General features: G+C 41.6%; 3 protein-coding genes across 6 annotated transcripts in view; 2 read left to right on the top strand and 1 right to left on the bottom strand.

The window, feature by feature from the left end:
• The window catches only part of plch2b (phospholipase C, eta 2b), an 8,859-nt gene extending 5,283 nt beyond the window's left edge, over nucleotides 1-3,576 (top strand). Inside the window, exons 12-21 of the mRNA XM_035661743.1 lie at nucleotides 273-370; nucleotides 461-549; nucleotides 659-844; nucleotides 1,140-1,247; nucleotides 1,329-1,453; nucleotides 1,551-1,635; nucleotides 1,719-1,865; nucleotides 2,213-2,292; nucleotides 2,374-3,472; nucleotides 3,572-3,576. Of these exons, the coding sequence (XP_035517636.1) occupies nucleotides 273-370; nucleotides 461-549; nucleotides 659-844; nucleotides 1,140-1,247; nucleotides 1,329-1,453; nucleotides 1,551-1,635; nucleotides 1,719-1,865; nucleotides 2,213-2,292; nucleotides 2,374-3,472; nucleotides 3,572-3,576 (2,022 nt within the window). The remainder of the gene's footprint in view (nucleotides 1-272; nucleotides 371-460; nucleotides 550-658; nucleotides 845-1,139; nucleotides 1,248-1,328; nucleotides 1,454-1,550; nucleotides 1,636-1,718; nucleotides 1,866-2,212; nucleotides 2,293-2,373; nucleotides 3,473-3,571) is intronic.
• A 130-nt stretch (nucleotides 3,577-3,706) lies between these two features.
• si:dkey-183j2.10 (probable glutamate receptor) lies at nucleotides 3,707-8,458 on the bottom strand. Its single transcript, XM_035662234.1, has 10 exons — nucleotides 8,390-8,458; nucleotides 8,113-8,198; nucleotides 6,793-6,824; nucleotides 6,515-6,694; nucleotides 6,093-6,316; nucleotides 5,822-5,919; nucleotides 5,498-5,715; nucleotides 5,203-5,422; nucleotides 4,869-5,113; nucleotides 3,707-4,313 (listed from the first exon to the last, which is right to left on the bottom strand). Exons 2-10 carry the CDS (start codon nucleotides 8,195-8,197, stop codon nucleotides 4,209-4,211), a joined length of 1,407 nt encoding a protein of 468 aa, XP_035518127.1. The 5' UTR covers nucleotide 8,198; nucleotides 8,390-8,458; the 3' UTR covers nucleotides 3,707-4,208.
• Nucleotides 8,459-11,337: 2,879 nt separating this feature from the next.
• The window catches only part of brpf3a (bromodomain and PHD finger containing, 3a), a 10,170-nt gene continuing 3,083 nt past the window's right edge, over nucleotides 11,338-18,424 (top strand). For 2 of the 4 annotated variants that reach the window (XM_035661285.1, XM_035661282.1), the window contains exons 1-9: nucleotides 11,338-11,665; nucleotides 13,000-14,517; nucleotides 14,761-14,917; nucleotides 15,874-16,005; nucleotides 16,137-16,265; nucleotides 16,364-16,676; nucleotides 16,781-17,107; nucleotides 17,478-18,032; nucleotides 18,118-18,175. In XM_035661285.1, coding sequence (XP_035517178.1) covers nucleotides 13,019-14,517; nucleotides 14,761-14,917; nucleotides 15,874-16,005; nucleotides 16,137-16,265; nucleotides 16,364-16,676; nucleotides 16,781-17,107; nucleotides 17,478-18,032; nucleotides 18,118-18,175 — 3,170 coding nt within the window. In that variant the 5' untranslated portion in view covers nucleotides 11,338-11,665; nucleotides 13,000-13,018. The remainder of the gene's footprint in view (nucleotides 11,666-12,999; nucleotides 14,518-14,760; nucleotides 14,918-15,873; nucleotides 16,006-16,136; nucleotides 16,266-16,363; nucleotides 16,677-16,780; nucleotides 17,108-17,477; nucleotides 18,033-18,117; nucleotides 18,176-18,424) is intronic. The other 2 variants (XM_035661283.1, XM_035661284.1) reach the window with 2 other exon arrangements.

Genomic DNA, 18,424 nt, shown 5'->3' with positions numbered 1-18,424 from the left:
TAGATAGATAGATAGATAGTATAATTATATATTATGTTTGACTCTTTTAGGATGGGAATAGTGTTACCTTTGCCAATCCAATCAAAAAGAAGAGGCGATTTGGCAGATCGATCATGAGGAGCTTCAAACGAAAGGTCCACCCTTATACTACACATTTTTATTCGGCCCTTTGACTTGTTGTACACTTTCCCTGCCACCAGACTTTGACTGGTTTAGACAGGTTGTGTAGAGGAAAACCTGAAAACATGTAGGTGACTGCTCTTTTTTTTCAGAGGAAAAAGAGAATCAGAGTGAAAAATAAGGCGATGTCTGATGGCGAGTCAGACCACAGCAGCAGCAGGGAGAGGACACAAATTGTTTACCATCCCAAGTAAGGCTAGTCGTTGAATTAGCAAAGTAGTTTGAGTCATTAAATATATATGGTTACACTTGTACTGTATGTCTATAACTCTCCTTTCAGGAAGAGGAAAACAATGAGGTTGTCCCGAGCTCTGTCTGACCAGGTCAAGTACACAAAATCTGTCCGTGTGCATGACATAGAAACACAAGGTAAAGGGTCTTTAAACATGAAACCTGAAATCTTTGCTTTTTTTAATCACACACAACAACTTACCGTTTGAATGGATGTTTGATGCTGTCTGTCTTTTCTGTCTGACAGCATTAGTGAACAGTTGGCAGGTATCATCCCTCAACGAGACTGTTATGAACCAGATCTTACAGTTAAAACCGGGAGAGTTGGTCCGTTTCACCCAACGGCAACTTCTAAGAGTCTACCCGTCCAACTACAGAGTTGACTCAAGCAACTTCAACCCACAGCCATACTGGAATGCAGGATGCCATATGGGTAAGACTGTCACAGAGAGGGCAACACTGCCAACCAGTCAAGGTTTCTTGCTCTTAAAAGTTTGTTTTTCCTTTGCCACTGTCGCTTGCTCATGGTGGGAATTGTTGGGTCTCTGTAAATACTTTTATAAAAATTACAATCTAGACCTGCTATAAATTAAGTCTCCTGAGATTACTTCTGATATAATCTGCTGTTATACAAATACAAAATTGTACTGAAATACTGTCTACTTTTAGAAATGTACAATGTTTAATACTGTTTTTCATTTATGTATATATGTTGGCTTTCCTTTTAGTTGCAATGAATTATCAAACAGAGGGCCGTATGCTTGAACTGAACCAAGCCAAGTTCTCAACCAACGGAAACTGTGGATATATTCTGAAGCCTAAGTGCATGTGTAAAGGTATGCGTATATGCAGATTGTGCAGAGTTAATGGCAACTATCCTTTCTTAAGGATTAACCAGTTTACTTGGTTCTTCTCAGCTGCCTTTAACCCCATGTTGGAGGATCCTCTACCAGGACACAGAAAGACTCAGTTAGTGCTGAAGATCATCAGTGGACAACAGCTTCCCAAACCCAAAGACTCCATGTTTGGGGACAGAGGAGAGGTAAGCCAACATACTCCAGACATGATCTATTATTGACACGTGAAATATCTTTTTCATCAATAAAATGCTATTTTTGCTCATGCTTTTGTACTTCCAGATTATTGATCCCTTTGTTGAGGTTGAGATTATTGGCCTACCTGTTGATTGTTCCAAGCAGCAGACGAGGGTGGTGGATGATAACGGTATGTGCACGAAATACATCTTGTAATACAAATCTCATAAGTGACAGTTGACTGTCTGTAACATTCCTTCTACTGTCATTTAGGGTTCAACCCAATGTGGGAGGAGACCCTCGTCTTCAACATTCAAATGCCACAGATCGCCCTAGTGCGTTTCCAAGTGTGGGATCATGATCCTATTGGACGAGATTTCATTGGACAGAGGACTGTTGCTTTCCCCAGTATGATGCCAGGTAGATTACATGATATGCAAAGCTAAATTACAGAAGAAATACATCAAATAAATTGATTCCACTCTAGGGCTAAAGCTAGCAGCCAGATAGCTTATCTTAGCATAAACACTGGACACAGTGGGGAACAGCTAGCCTGGCTCTTTCCAAAAGTAACAAAATCTGCCTAGCAGCACCTCTAAACCTGGCCAAGAAATAGTCTCACACCTAACCCTTCATAAAAACCACAACTTATTGTTCCTACGCTTCAGTTTTTGTACATATAAAATAAGCACATTTCTCAAAATGTTGAAGTGTTCTTTTAGGATGAAAGATGTAGGTTAAGATGATTTTTTAATGCAAATTTGTAGGGTATCGACATGTGTACCTGGAGGGGATGGCGGAGTCGTCGATCTTTGTTCATGTTGCTATCAATGATGTGACAGGAAAGGTAAGCTACTCTGAATAAACTCACAAATCAAATTTCAGCTAGAACTTTATCTTAAAACCTTTGGTGTCCTTTGTAAAACAGAACAAACCCACAAATGCTGTGCAAGCAGCCAGAAAACACATCCAAAAAGCAGCCCAGAAGCATATGAAGGGTCATCAAAGGCAGCCGTCTTTGGACTTTTCTGTCCTGTCCTCAGAAGACGGGCGTGCTCTGCACTTCCGCAAAGATCTGGATGCCATCTCTCAGGACAGCAGGAATTGGGAAATGTCTCCTTTAGCACAAGGGCCAGCAGCCAAGGCTGCCATCCACAAAGGGGCCATGAGTGAGCCAGTGAAGCGAGCTCACAGAGTTAAAATTCATGAACCACCAGAGACAAGAAGAGGGATCTTCAGCCGGATGTCCTCCACTGACTCCCACCACATGGGGGCTGCTCCCTGTGCGAAAGCAGATAGCTTTGACCTTGAGACCTCTCCCCAGGCTTCTTGTCCTAATGGTCCTGCTCCTGACAGCCAAAATCCAATTCAAGAAGAGCTTGAGAATGAACCTGATGAATCACCAGAGTCAAACTGTTCTGAGCAGGAAACAGTTCAGACATTTGAACCAAAGCAGCCTGAACAATCTGAAGAATTACCAAAAGAACCACAGCCAGACAACAATGTTGCCATTGAACCTGAGCAACCACCAGAAACTCAGAGTCAGACAGATTCACTCCCTCAGCCTCAGCCCGTGCCACAACCTCTGCTCCAGCCTGAAGCCAAATCTTATCCACTTATCCCCCCATCATCCCCTGCCAGGGTGAGACGGACCTTAGAGGCCCCAGCTACCCCACGACCGTCTACACCAATACGAACAAAGGTCCGCTCACGCAGTTGCCCTCGAAAACAGACTACCTCTACTCAGACACCGATGGTGAACCGTAAGCCTGCTTTGCACTGGCAGATACAGCGAGCACAAAACTGTGGCAGCTACGGCAGCCAGGTGAGGCCCATTCCCAATGGCCTCTGCCTGTCTGACAGCACATCCAACAGCAGTGACGGCAGCACTGACAGCCTGGAGTTTGTGGCCTCCTGTGTGCCTGCCGGGGCAGAGCAACGCGAGGGCACCCTGCAGAGGGAGATGAAGGCTCTTTTTGACCAGAGGATGAGAGAGATCCGCTGTAAATCGCCACTTTTTCTAGATGGTGAGTCATAGATGATATGATGATGAAAAGAACTGATGGTACGAAGGTTAAGTGGCTGTATTAAATCATGGCTTGTGTTTGTACTGTGTTTTCTTTTAGATTAGACCACAGTTTAGATTTGTGCCTCCAAAGACAACAACGTCAGTCAGAAGATGAAGAAAAAAGGAGATGTGAGAGGATGATGAGGGGGGCTGAGTCACAAAGCAGTTCTGATTTTATTTTCTAGATAAATGGGAAAACACAACGTAGAATTTCACAATTAGACAGTTTTTATTATTTTAGGCCTGCTGTGATGTTTACAATCAACAGTTTTTATGCATGAAATAGTTTTTAAAAAGAAATTGTTCAAATCCTGATGTGATGCCATTGCCAACTGTACAAAACAGCAAGATGCAGTCATAAAAAAACAGTAAACTTAGAAGTACACAATTTGTTAGTCAAATGTTCAGTTCTTAAGTGTAAACATTGATCATTTTAATAATTATTTTTATAATATTTAAACTATAATGTTTGCTTTTTCATTGACACTGTAGTGTTCGTACCTAAAAAACAATAAATTGATTATTTTAATAAAATGTGAGTCTTTTTATTTCAAACTTTAATGGCTTTTTTTTAATCTAATGCATCTTTACAAGTAAGAAAAACCTACAAATAAGTTATTTTTTCTGTTAAATATTATGACAAATTTTGAAACAGCTAAAACAAGCTAAAAGTTACGTTTTCAGACTTGATGTTTCTATGCTTTTTCTTTATCTTTGTCTACATTTTCTTGGGGTCTGTTTGCATTGCTGGTCCTCAAGCGCAGACTCAGTTCTTCAATCAGCACAGTGCAGCAGGATTTCTGTGGGAGTGAAACAAATCAATGCATTAATATGTTGATGAATTTAATGTAAACATGGTTAAGTGGGTAAGTGAGCACAACCGTCTGAGTCTGGCTGTGTCCTCTGCATTTTGATGTTCTACAGCTGATGCTGTAGAAGCAATAGAACTTTTTCACAGCAGCCATTTTGAAAATTAAATAGTAGGGTAAACACAGGTTTTACCAATCCCAACACATGATACAGTTCTGCTCCATTTAGAGTAGCAGATTCTTTCCAGTGAGCCAACATGCACAATTTGACCTGAGTGGAACAGAGCCTTAATTAGTGTCATTGGTAATACCTGTGTTTACCCTACTATTTCATGTCTGCTGAGAAAAGGGTCCATTGGTAAAAAAAAGACAGGATTGCTTTTAACTGTAACAGACTGTGTTTTCTTTAAATTGTTGCAGCCTTCAGGCGTTTGAAACAGTCTCATTGCAGAGGAAAAAACAAGGTGATTTGGTTTAGAGTCTGAAAAGATAATACTTTGGAGACCCGTCACAAGTTATATGATTTGTGAATGCACTTGTTCATACCCTCTGCTCAGCTGCACTTCTGCGGCTCTTGGAGGTGAGCTCTAGGACAGCCAACAGTGCTCCCAGCCCCAGGCCAAGGGAAAGAACCAGAAAGATCCCCTTGAGGCTGTGCGTCTGCACAGCTGAAGACTTGGCCTTGTCTGCTATGCAGCTGCTGGCCCACCACTTGCTTCGCAGGTAAGCCAGCTCCCCTGCCTCGCTCAGTTGTAGGATTGCCACACTGAGGTTCTTTATGATGGGTGAGCCTTGAGGAAAAAATTATAATGTTAATAATACCCTTTCATTTTTTGTGAAATGTCATTGCTTAGTGAGTTTTCAAAATGAAAAGCCTCACCAAGGGCGGCAGCAATGCTGTATCCCCTCATGCCAACGACTTCGTGTGCTCTGACCAGTTCACAATGCCGTGCTACTGCCAAGTCCAGAGACACAGACTCTCCAATAAAGGCAAAGTTTCCCTCTTTTGCACGTCGCACCCCTTCATCCATAGATGACACAAAACTCTTAGTTCTCTCCATGTGTTCATAGATTCTGCGGTACACTGGATTGTTTGAATTCTGGATGAAGGAAAAACAGAATTAGAGAAACAGCAGTGATATGTGGGGGATCCATAAGTGATCCAATGTCTCTACCTTAAAGAAGGCAAGGGTGGACGAGCCAGCCAAACACCCATACTCAATCATGTCCTGACTGGCCAAGTCATCAAACCCTTTCACCGTCAGGTGAGAGGAGTCAGTGGTCTTAGAGGAGTTGAGGTTGGAGAAATAACAAGCAAGGAGGAAAACAGAAAATAACCACCAACTGCAGCAGATTACACGTCCTGAAAGAGCTTTAGGGTGAGGACCAGCACCTGACAACAAGAATTACCAGAAAAGAAACAAATCAGTAAATTCATTAAGGGTAGAGATTGTCTTCTCTCTTTGGTGGCATACAAAGTGTCTGGTTTTGCTGTTTACCTTGTAGAGTCAGAGCTCCAGCTGTGTACCACAGGCTGTGGAGGAGGTTGAATCTGTTCTGTTCACTCTGAGGCTGACTCCATTCACATGGGCTGAGTCTGCATTTGCATAAAAATGTTACTTATTAAAGCGACTGCACTCAAAGGATTTATACTGCCAGCAGAAATGTGAAAGTATACACAGACAGTGAAGTATAAATTCATATTTAAAACCACAGCACATCAATAAACATAAACATTCACAAAAAAATGAAACTACTTGCATCACCAACCTGGCAACTATAAAGATGCAAACAGCTGTCCCTAAGTATGCAATGAGTATGCCGACCCAAGTCTCGGCTGTAAAGGGGGACAGGAAATCAAAGAAGCCTGTTTCCTCAGAGATGTCCTTCCTCAGCAGGATGCTGACTCCTGTCTGCATAAAAGGTTTGGTCATCCCCACCACTTTCTCCCGAGCTGCAGTGAGCGTCAGCGGAGCAATCGCAAGGTCTGCCTCCTGTAGGGGATGATTAAATACTTACTTTAAGAGAATTTTTAATTATACCAACAACCCTGCTGATATTGTTCACACCATATGTTCACTTATTTTGAATGTATCAGATGTGAGTCATAGATGCCAGCTGGGTAATTCAAGCTTCCGCACAGTGGTTTGCTGCCCTTGGACCCCTCCAAATGTCAGTTTTCATGTACTCACGCCTCTCAGCACCTCTCCAATCATCCCATTCCAGTTCCCGCTCTCATCCTGTCTGCCGTATGAGCCATCTTTCACCAGCTGTACTTTGTACTTGAAGCCCAGTTTCTTGGCTACTTCAGACAGCAGGTCCATGCAAAAGCCCTCCAGTTGTGTGCCTTTGGACATCGTATATGGCTCTTGCTAAAGGAAAATATTTCAAATCATAATCAGTGAAATGTGTTTTACCTTAAATTGTGTATTTACCATCATTATAGGCTCAAAAGAGACAAATTAACTACCTTTATTGTTGTGATTCTCAGCTCTGATTGCACTGATTTTCAGGGGGTAAAGTAAGAAACACGTTAGTATGACAACTTTCAGAGTTAGATACAAGAATTGTTTATCAAAAACTGGGAAGTCAGGAAAATATGAGGGGGAATAAATTACTGGGTCCCAACCTGAGGGCCAGGACTTCCCTAAGAGATCTCAAGATAATTCTGAGGGGTCACCAGATGATTAAAGGGATAAGAAAGAAATATCTGTTACAGAAAATATTTTTACCTATTCAGGCCACTAAAATGACTTTAAATAAGACAAAATCACTCTTTGGTTGAACTCCTCACAGCTAATGTCATGACCTGAGATTAGTGGTCATAATTAGTTCACTTTAAATTGTCACATGCCAGAAAGGTTGGGAATCACTGAAAGAAATAATGGTATAATAAATTATTAAATAAACAGAGCATCTGTGGCACACCCTACAGGTGGCCAAGGCTGTCTGTTTTCGATATACAAGGGCCATTTGTCTTGAAAAACGGAACAATTTGACTGGTTAGAGGGCACAAGTGGCCAATTGGCCATCTTTAGACTTTAATCTGACATGCCGAGATGTCTGAGGTGAATTTCGGGGTGCATGTATTGACCTTTTATTCAGAACTGATTTCCGGTATCCTAGTGATCTGAAACGATTTAAACACCACAATCTATTTAGCGCAGTGTTTTAATTCAAAAAGTCTCAATGCCATGGCACTGTGAGATGGGAGGGCAGTCAAAGAGTATCAAAAGCCTTGATTCAGGCCAAGGCCTTGGGGATCCATCACCACAGGGTGATCCTGACAACCATTAGATCCTCCCTTTCAAAAGATGACACGTATACAAGCTCTTCAAGCCCCTGTCACTTTTTGGCCACTCTGAAACACAGGGCTTTTGTCTGCTCCATACAGTTGATTTATTACCGTTTTCTGTGAGAGTGTCAACTGGCTTGCTTCCCTTTCTGTTTTTCTACAAGAGTTGGACAGGATGTGGTGCTACACTTTGATATTGATCCGAGCCGACTGTTTATGTATTTATGTCTTGTCAAGCCCGAGAAATTTCTACCAAATCCAGCAGTGAAAACATGAGGAATTTGGCAGAGACATAAAAGCGAACTGCCACCACACTGAATTACAAAAGCAGTGACCGGGTCAGACTTTAACGAGTAAACAGGCAAAACAACATTTTCTAATGTTTCAATCAGACCAACTTCTACATCATCTGATTATATCTGTTTTGTTATATTAGCATAATTTATTTATTTTGAATTAAAAGTACAAACCTGTGACAAGAAAATAGTTCCTTACCTGCAGTGCACGCGCCCATGTCCAGGAAAAACCCAACAGACAATACAAAGAAGCCAAACAGCATTGTGATTCTTCTGATTTGCATCCTATAAGTTATTTTAAAAAAAAGACAGTTAGCAGTTGGTTGTGCATCAGGGAAATCACATGGATAAACTTAACTAAATAAATATATATAATAATAAATACCTTTCTTGATATAAATGCAAAAATGTGAATCAGCACATTAAACAGTGAAGCTGTCAGACAGGAAAGTACATATGATGGATGTTCTTATTACCTGACAAGAGTCCAAGATGTGACTGTTGGATTGGTGCGTCAGAGTGGACAGACCCCAACAAGCTCAACTGTGTGATCTGTTAAGTTTTTCAGACTCAAATGTCTCAAGACAGCCAACAGAGTTTTTTGTGGGTGGAGAAAGTGGAAGAATTTTGAAGGGGTGGGGAGTAAAAACATCCAGCTTCCACTGTGGAACAAAGTGTGGTTATTTATACTATACTACTTATTTATACTATACTACTATATAAATAACTCTTAATAATATCTTAATAATATACACAAATAAAAAAAAAAACATCTGAGTCACATCATAGTGTTGTAGAACAGTTTACATGAATTATATTCAAGCCATGTATGACAGGTTTTATGATATTTACATTACATGTGAACAAAGTTTAATGTTTGAAGCTACACTGTATTTTACACTTATAGAAAACTAAAACCTTTATTTTGAAAAGATCACTGTGTTGAAGCTACAGAGATGTACACATATCAGTGTTATGTGTGTATTAGATTCCACTGGAGATATTTGTGCTCAGTATAAGAAAGAAGCATTACAGTACTCTCCGCTCTTTACTAACATTTTAAAAAGAAAATATGTGTCATAGAAATGACTGAAGGCCCTTTAGAATAATGAAAATGTTACAACACAGAGAGATCTTTCTGAGTCTGTAGCTCAAAAATGACCTTGGTAGTATGTTGAAGGCTCATTAAATTGTTGTATAACTAAGAATATTCTCTTTGTGGCCGGGGCACAGACAAAAACTCCCAATCTGTTCAAAGCTAGCAGGGAGCCAGGAGTTGTTTCTCCTGTGTAGCTCCAAAATCAATATTTGATGCAGTCCTTTTTGTCAGATTCACACTCTGGATGAGTCCTTTCAACATAACAATGTAGGTTTTAATGAATGATTTCATTTTCCAATGCAAAAAAAAATAAATAGCAAGCGTACTGACAGGAGTGCTAACAAGCACATTCAGTTTAATTAATTCATCATATTTTTTGTATTTTACTATTAACCTCTGAACCAATAGGCTGTATAGTAAAACAAAATCTTCTAGCAGCTATAATTTTAGACCTAGAGCCAATATATAACAATACAATAAGTAAACTATTTTGTCATAGATTATAAACTATGTTATAAATTCAAGTTACACTAGAAGCCTGTGCCCAGTCAACGCCTGAAAAACTTAATATAAATCAATTTGAGAGTCAAGGCAACAGGAATCGTTTCTATAGTGAGACAGCGGACTGAACATGGTCACTGAATTGTGTGTTCAGCAGACATTTTAAAGCTCCTACTGTGAAACTAGTGACCTAAAGAACTGAGTCAGCCAGTGATTAGTTCATCAATCTTTCTCAGTTTGAGCTGTATCAGTCGAGTAATAAGACATAAATGAATTCAACAAAAGCCTGCTGCACTGGTAATTATTGTGTCTCAGCACTGGCATATGATCATCCTGTAATTTGAAGTAAGTGCATCGACTCCTGCCAGCAGATGAACTTAATTTAGTAAAAATCATTGTTGGCTCTGATGTTCAAACCCATGAAATTACTGTTAAATCTACTACGAACAGAACTGAAGAAAATCAGAAAATTAGCCTTATTTAGTCTAATGGTGTCATTTTTGTCAGCTGATGGAATAAAGAATCTGTGTGAATGATTACAGAAATACTGCATTTAATTTATTAATTTATATTTTGTGTACATTTTATCTCCCTATGGTCTAAATGCTGTTTTTTGTAATTATGTAATTATTATTTTGATTAATTATTGTTTCTTTATTACATCTTAAATTAAAAGATGGTAAGACATAGAGCTACATTAGCATGAGACAAACAAAGAAATACAAACCAAGAAAAAGCTAGAGGGAAAAAAATCATTGAAACTAAATCTAAATCTTTGACAAAACAAACTCAAAGTTGTCAGCTTTTTCCAGAACTCTCAGCAGTATCATCAATATCAGCTTGGAGATGGATGTGTTTACATGCAAAGCTAGCACTTTCTCATCTCTGTTCATCTCTGGAAGTTCATTCTTTCATTGAAAGATCCAGAAAAGAACAGTAAGTGGACCTTAAGTTTGGACTGGTTTGCCAGTAATAGTTTGGCAATACAAAACTTGGACAAAATGAAGTCCTACAAATAATGAGGATTAAATCAAGTCAGCTACTGAGCTTGCATGTCAATAAGCATTAAATTTCATCCTTGACATTTGGAAACAGCAGTTTGACAAAACAATATGAACTCAAAGTTGGAGGTTTCCATGAAATATTTAACTTTCATGCCCAACTTTTACGTCAACATGGATGAAAAGTCCTAAACGTGCTGTGGATTAAATCTATGGCGGCACGACACCTAACGAGTTTGTATGTGAACTGAGCAAACTCCATCTGTCGTTGAAGACTGTGTGATACGGTTGAAAGCTCTCAAGAAGGCGACTCTGAGCTCAGATTGTTTTGTTAAACTAATATTTCAAAGGAAAATGCTGAACTTTTACAGAATTTAAAGCTAATTGAACAGCTAACAGAATAAATTAAATATTACTTGTGAATTGAATTGATGTATTTCTAAAATCCATCAGCAGGACTCCAAACCTAAATTGTATTGTAACAAATATTTGTATGAAAATGTGATTATTATTTTCTTTTTATTATGTGGTTATTACACCTGGATATTAGATTAATTTACAAGCTTTAGAACATGTTTCCATAGCAATAGCAGGTGTATAACAGGTAGGCCTACAATATAAGGTCCATAGGAAATGAAGACGAGGCCATAAGGCGCGCAATATATGTCTCGTTGTTTTTCTCATCGCTTCTTTCTGTTATGAGCTCCAGGTTGAGTTCGGTGAACTCGCTTTAACGCGTTGGCCAATCAGAGATCGGTGCGCGTTGCGTGCGAGGCGAAGCGGCGACCTCTGATTGGCTGAGGTGGTTTTTTCCAAAGGGGCGTATTTTTCAAGCCATCTTGACTGAATATTTAGCCTCATCCAAGCAACATTAATTTGATATCTTCGGGATTTTGCTGCCCCTAAGTTGCGAAACAGCATCGTTTGAAAGGTTTAAACCACAGCTATGAAACCGGGTCGAGTTTGTGTGTTTGACCGGAGTCACGGCGGAGAACCGGAGTGCTGAAGATGACGCTGTCGCTCCTGAAATTACCGGCGAGCTAAGCTAACGGCTAGCATGTCCGCCTCGGTTGTAGCCTGTCACTAGCTGACATTTAGCTAGCCGCAGTTGTTCTGTTTGGCTCTCGCACCACAGAGGACGACTTTAAAAGGTAAACCCAGTCTGATATGTTTCAGCTTTTAAACGGCGTTGCTTAGGGAAAAATCTGTTCGGTTTTTTTTTTTTTTTTGTGTTACTCGACTTCTGTGTGTCCTGTCCGACCGAGTAACGTTATCACATCGGCGAAGAGACTATCTTTTTTTTGCAGGGGTCTGGAGTACAAAGCAATAACCCGAAACGTTGCACATTTGCACGTCGTGATCTGATGTATACATGCAGTGGCTTTATGCATTCAGGCACGGTGCATACAGTGCGCCTGCTTTCTGGCTGCTGTTGGCATGTGTAATTGGGCTGCTAATCAACTTGCAGTCCAAATGTTGTCTCTGCTGTTGTGCGCTCAAAATGGCTGACTGATGTTAGATACTCGGGTTGGTATTTAGCGCTCTTCAACCTAACTACGCACAGCAACAAGGAAAAAAAATAGAGGATGCTGGCGTTTTGATTGGCCCGGGAGAAATGTGCAGCGTTACAGACTCCTGATTGGACCAATGGAGGAACAGCTGAGCTGCATGCATGCAAGCAGGACAACTTACTGTAGTTTTGTTTGTGCGGAAAGAGTACTTGAGGTAACATGCTGTGTTTTATTACCACCACACCAGAGTTGGTCCCCCTTTTACACTGTACGTGCAGCGGGCCAGGATTTAAATAAAGTTAACAGAGCTTACCAATAATGCAAAATAAGATGGCACTCTTCATGTTGGCAGGCCGAGAGAAGGATTATGATTAATCAGAGAAATTCATTAGATACACTCAATATAACAGAAGCTGTTATTTAACATCATTTTGTAACCAATTTATTTTTGATTAATTATTAGGTTAAAGGTAACATTTCATAAGTAATTGTTTATAAGGGTTTAAACACTGTTTTTTGGCTTTTTTTTAACTCCTTTTTTGCCTTCTTCACTCTTGTCATCAGGAAAATATAAATATATTTGGAACAGCAAGAAAGTAAAACGAAAGTAATAGTACTGCTTTGGTATGAGGCGAGGGAGGGCTGCCCAAATTAAACCATGAGGATCATCTGGGAGAACTGGATATCTGAACAAGTCAACTATACTTTATAATAACCAGTCGATTATTGGGTGGTGAATGGTGATTTAATTGTACAATAACAGTACCAACACTGACATTTGTTAAAAATTCTGCATTTATGAGGGTTTCACCTGATTATTATTATTTTATTAACTTAAGACAATGCTTATATGGCATGGAGTACAAATAATATACACAACCCCATAATGACAAAACAACAGCTGTAAATCGTATTAAATAGATAAACGTGAATCCTTGCTTTAAATATGTTTTTCTTCCTTTTGTATCTGTCAGGGAGCTGGTGTAAACTCCCATGCGGAAGGTGAGGAGGTGGGAATGTGACACAGCTGATCGCAGACTCAACATGGGTAGGGGCCGGGGCCGAGGGAGAGGAAGGGGCAGGGGATCGTCTGGCCAGTGTCGGCCCCCCTCGCCCTACAGACTGCAGCTCTCTCCGTCCAGGGAGACTTTGACATACGCTCAGGCGCAGAAAATAGTGGAAGTGGACCTAGATGGAAGGCTCCATCGGATTAACATCACAGATTCTCTGCCGGTTATTACCGAGGACGAGATGATGGCCCAGGACATTGCCGAGTGCAACAGCAACAAGGAGAACAGTGAGCAAACGCAGAGTAAAACCAGATCGTGGAGGAAACCCTCAAACAGTAAAAGCAGGAGGAGTGGTAAAAATACGTCTCACCAGAACCAACGGTCTGGCTCTCAGCAGCACACAGGACCTACTAATTCCTTCCAGCACCAAAGCCCGCTGCCTGAACCCACCTTTCGTGTGCTGGGTTCATTTTGCCCCTCAGAGGCGCCTTCTCTCCCAGCAGCTTACTACCGTTACATAGAAAAGTCACTGGAGGAACAGGACAGTGTGGCTGAGTATGACATGGACGAGGAGGACCAGGCCTGGCTGGAGATGGTGAACCAAAAGAGGGTGTCTGATGGCCATGCCTCCGTGTCTCCGGACACTTTTGAACTGCTGATTGACCGCCTGGAGAGGGAATCCATCCTGGAGTCCCGCAGCCAGGCACTGTCCCAGAGTGCCGTCGACGAGGACGCTTTCTGCTGCGTCTGCCTGGATGACGAATGTCTCAACAGTAATGTCATCCTGTTCTGTGACATCTGCAATCTGGCTGTCCACCAGGAGTGTTACGGTGTGCCCTACGTACCTGAGGGTCAGTGGCTGTGCCGCTGCTGCCTGCAGTCCCCCTCCCGTCCTGTAGACTGTGTGCTCTGTCCCAACCGCGGAGGTGCCTTCAAGCAGACAAGTGATGGACGCTGGGCCCACGTTGTCTGTGCCATATGGATCCCGGAGGTGTGCTTTGCCAACACGGTGTTTTTGGAGCCTGTTGAGGGGGTCAAGAACATCCCTACCGCTCGCTGGAAGCTCACCTGCTACCTGTGTAAGCAGAAGGGCAGAGGAGCATCCATTCAGTGCCACAAAGCCAACTGTTACAGGGCTTTTCATGTCACCTGCGCCCAGAAGGCTGGCCTGTTCATGAAGATAGACCCAGTGCGGGAGACAGGCGTCAACGGTACCACCTTCTCTGTGAAGAAGACTGCTTTCTGTGAGCATCATTCTCCAGTGGGGTCTCGGCGGGACGGGTCTGGAGACGAGTCGGTTGAAGGGAGACTGGTGGGGGGCAGGGGTAACCGGGGGCAAAGGTCTTACACTCAAAGCCCCCCCTCACCACCAAACAAGAAGGCTACCAAGGGCCAGAAGAAGAAGAATACAAAGGGGTCTGGTGGGTCGACACGTCGCTCAACTATGCCTGTGCTGCTTGTGCCTCAGATACCCTCTCACAGGTGTGACATTTGAATAGTGTTGGAATTTACATACCCAGCATACTTTATTAATATACTGTAGTACTGTATTGTAGATTATTAATATTCCTACAGGGATCCATAGGAAGCAGCATCTCTGATCTAATAAGGTTTTGATCCAGTGCTTTGAGATTAAATTAACCATAAGGTCCAGAAGTTAGTGGTGTTATTATGAATACCAGTATTACACACACGTTTTAATGTACAACTGTTACATCTTTGCAGGCTGAACAAGATCTGCACAGGAGTTGAAGTCCAGAGGAAGAATCAGTTCATGCAGAGGCTTCATAACTACTGGTTACTGAAACGACAGTCACGAAATGGGATGCCTTTAATACGCCGACTTCATTCCCATCTACAGGCCCACAAGACTGCAGAGCAGGTGTGGAGTGAGAGATGATCAGTTTGTGTGTGTGTATTATTAAAAGAGAAATTAGAGAATAAAACAAATAGTCTAAAAAAAAAAAACTACTGCAAAAGCATCACAAAATTCTGTATATAGTTATGTAGTACTTTGGCTTTTTGGGGGATTTTGTGATCATGTGTCAGAGGAAAGTGTTTTGAATATGTAAAACAGACCAAACCACTTGACTGTTTCAGCACTTTTAGCATTTGTTGCATTTTAACATGTGATTGCAAGCCAAGCAACTTTTGGTTTTGCCATCCTTTGCGCACGTGACTGCTCATATTTTAGACCTGTCTAAAGTGGCTATCCAAGCTGATATTGATTTTGAGTTAGTTAATATATCTGTGTGGTGGAGCATCATACATTATTAAAAGCAGTGCAGTTACATTTACAGTCATTAGACTATCAGGCCTTTACAGAACCAATAAATTCTGTCTCTGGAAACAAACCACTTCACACCATGTTTGTATTCTCACACACTGAAATCAAAACATAAGCCCAGTCATCACACTTTGCAATGGCTGATTCACACAACCCTTCGCAGCTCTTGTCATCTTTCCTCTCACAACTGCAGAGGGCGACAGCGTGTAGAAAGTTATGGATTTCTTTTTATAATGGGAGGCAGGGGGAGGCCTGAAGCTGCTTTAAGGTGTTTAAAACATAAAATAAAAATTAATAACTACTTAACAGAACTTTTTAATACTTACTTGAATTTGGTTTCATAAAAAATCTATTCACCTTTGTAAAAATGTTTATTCTACTTTTAATTGTGAATACTGATCCATAATTTTCACTTTTTGGACCCTTTAATGTGTCCAGAAGCACACTTGGGTCTCAGTGCAGCTCAAAAAAAAAAAAAAAGGCTAAGTATGATGGATATTAAAGCTGAATCAGAAGTCTGATATCTTTTGTGCTTGTTCTTTTGTGTTCAGAAGGAGCCTGATGAGAAGCTGTGTGCTGCAAGAGAAGAGCTACGATACTGGCAAAAGTTGAGGCAAGACCTCGAAAGAGCAAGACTTTTGGTGGAACTGATCCGCAAGAGAGAGAGGCTAAAGAGAGAACAGGTGCGTTACAGCAGGAGCTGTATTTATTGTGTACTTTTTATAGACTATAGCAGCCTTGTCATTCATCTCTTCAACTTGTGACCTTGTGTTTCTTTTACTCTCCCCTGTGTGTTTACGTCATCATTTTTCAGATGAAAATTCAGCAGGCTGCTCTTGAATTGAAGTTGACCCCCGCTTTGGTGCTCCTGCGATCCACCTTGGACCAACTGCAAGAGAAGGACACAGCAAAAATCTTCTCTCAGCCGGTCAACCTATCAGAGGTTGGTGTAGCTATTTAAATACACACTTTTCACCCAGCAGCATATTTGCTTTGGCTTTACTGACTCAGCTAACAATCTTATTTCCATGATTCACTGAGGTCCCAGATTACCTGGAGTTTATTTCCCAACCCATGGACTTCTCCACCATGCGTACAAAACTGGAAGGACATGCCTACTGTTCCGTCGCGGACCTAGAGAAGGACTTTGACCTCGTCATCTCCAACTGTCTCAAGTACAACTCCAAGGACACCATGTTTCACAAGGCAGCCTTACAACTGCGAGAGGTGGGCGGAGCCATTCTCCGTCACGCCCACAGGCAGTCTCAGAGCATTGGCCTGGACCCCAGCACTGGGATGCATCTCCCAGACACTCTGAACAAACATGGCTTCTACAACTGTACGTGGGACGACGGTGAGTTGAGAGTGGGAACTAGCTATTTATTTGTGAACTTTATGCCTCATCTGATCATTTGCCTTTCCCCCTCCTTTTTGTTTCTCTTCTTTTACTCTCTACAGTCGACTCTCTCCTGGACCCAGACAACAGACTGCACCTAACCACAGAAGATCAGCTTAAGGCCTTACTGGACAAACTGGACGTGGTTACATCCATGCGTACCAGTGGCGGTCGAACCAAACGCATTAGGCTGCTGCGCCGAGAGATCAACACTCTCAGACAGAAGATGAACCAGCAGCAGCAAAATACTCAGTCTGTGAATGGTAACGACAAGGAGGACGAAGAAGTGGAGGAGGAGGAGGAGGAGGAGGAGAAGAAGGAAAAGAAAAAGAGGAAAACCAATGTTGTCAATAATGGACTTTTGACAGCAGTGTCCAACTCTGGGACAGGTAAAAACAAATACTTTTCCTCTGTGTTATGTACTTTTCTTGAATTACATTTGGCCATTACTAATATCATTTATTCAGCATGGTTAATAAATTATTTTTGAGTAGAGTTGCAGTTAACAGTTTATTATTGATTAATCAGCTGATTTGTCTTTACGATTAAACTGACGTCTTGAAATGTCTTGATTTGTCCGATCAACAGTCCAAAACCCAAAGATATTCAGTTTACAATAATATAATAAAAAATATATAAATAAAAAAAGCAAATTCTCAGATTATGGTTGGAGATTTGAATTAATAAATGATTTATGAGAGTAACCACCTAATTGTTTCAGCTGTATTTATGATCTTTACATATTTCCCTTTTATCTAGATGACTCTCCACCCGTGCTAGAACTTACCTGCCCAGTGTCATCGCCGCTGCCAGGTGACGCCCCCCTCGAACCACCTGTCCTGGGTATCGTAACTGGAGGGCGGAGGTCACCCGGACGCTCCTACAAGCGTCAGAGGTCATCTCGCAGTGGAAGCAAAAGCCAAGGTGAAGACGAGGCCGAAGTCGGCGAAACGCCATCCTCACAACCAGAAGCTGTTCATGAGGTTACTCCTCTGGGAACACCACCGACTCTGCCTTTGGTTGGAGTTGGTCGTCGCACGTCTGTTCTGTTTAAGAAAGCTAAAAATGGAGCGCGAATGGCAAAAAACAAATCCCCACCACAACAAAATGGGAAAACGTCCGAGGAGAAAACAAACGGGTTGGACAGCACCCCCGCCAGCCCAAATTCACCGAGTGTGACCAACATCACCACCTTACCTCCTACGCCCAACGCTTCCCCTGCACCTCCCTCTCCTTCCTCACACCACCTGAGATCCAGAGGCCACAGCTCAGAGAGTGAAGCAGACAAACTTCCTCCAACACCCAGAGAAGGAGGTAAGGACAAAATACCTTGCTTTATTACAGAGAGAGACATTCTTGAGATTCTAGAAAGTCACTACTTTATGTGGGTTTTTGCTAGGCCTGACAAACGGAAAGCACACCCCTGCAGACCATGATGATGACGACCAAAAACTAAAGTGAGTATGGACTTGCAGAGGCAAATGCTCTCATGTGAGAACCGATAATTTGTTCTTCAGTGGTGCAATTTAAGGGAATTTCTGGCAATAACCAATTTTGTTATACAAATGACATTCACAAGTGGTCCAGGCCTGTCATAAATGTACATATATTCTGCCTTTCTTTACAGAGGGCAAAACACAATCGCCAGAAAAAGGAAATAATGGCTTGAGCCGAATGAATTTGGTGTTGAATAATAAACCAAAATC

This window comes from Morone saxatilis, unplaced genomic scaffold (assembly GCF_004916995.1).
Source record: "Morone saxatilis isolate NCDOM2014 unplaced genomic scaffold, NCSU_SB_2.0 Contig18, whole genome shotgun sequence".
NCBI classification, from domain to species: domain Eukaryota; kingdom Metazoa; phylum Chordata; class Actinopteri; family Moronidae; genus Morone; species Morone saxatilis.
This window is presented reverse-complemented; position numbering and strand designations above follow the sequence as displayed.

Bases quoted from the DNA above. Each gene is read 5' to 3' on its own strand.
- si:dkey-183j2.10 (XM_035662234.1), bottom strand. From the start codon at position 8,197: ATGCAAATCAGAAGAATCACAATGCTGTTTGGCTTCTTTGTATTGTCT. The intron at 5,423-5,497 runs GTAGAGACATTG...TCCTTCATCCAG, and splicing joins CCACCCTTGCCTTCTTTAAG to AATTCAAACAATCCAGTGTA. The intron at 5,114-5,202 runs GTGAGGCTTTTC...TTTTTCCTCAAG, and splicing joins CAGCATTGCTGCCGCCCTTG to GCTCACCCATCATAAAGAAC.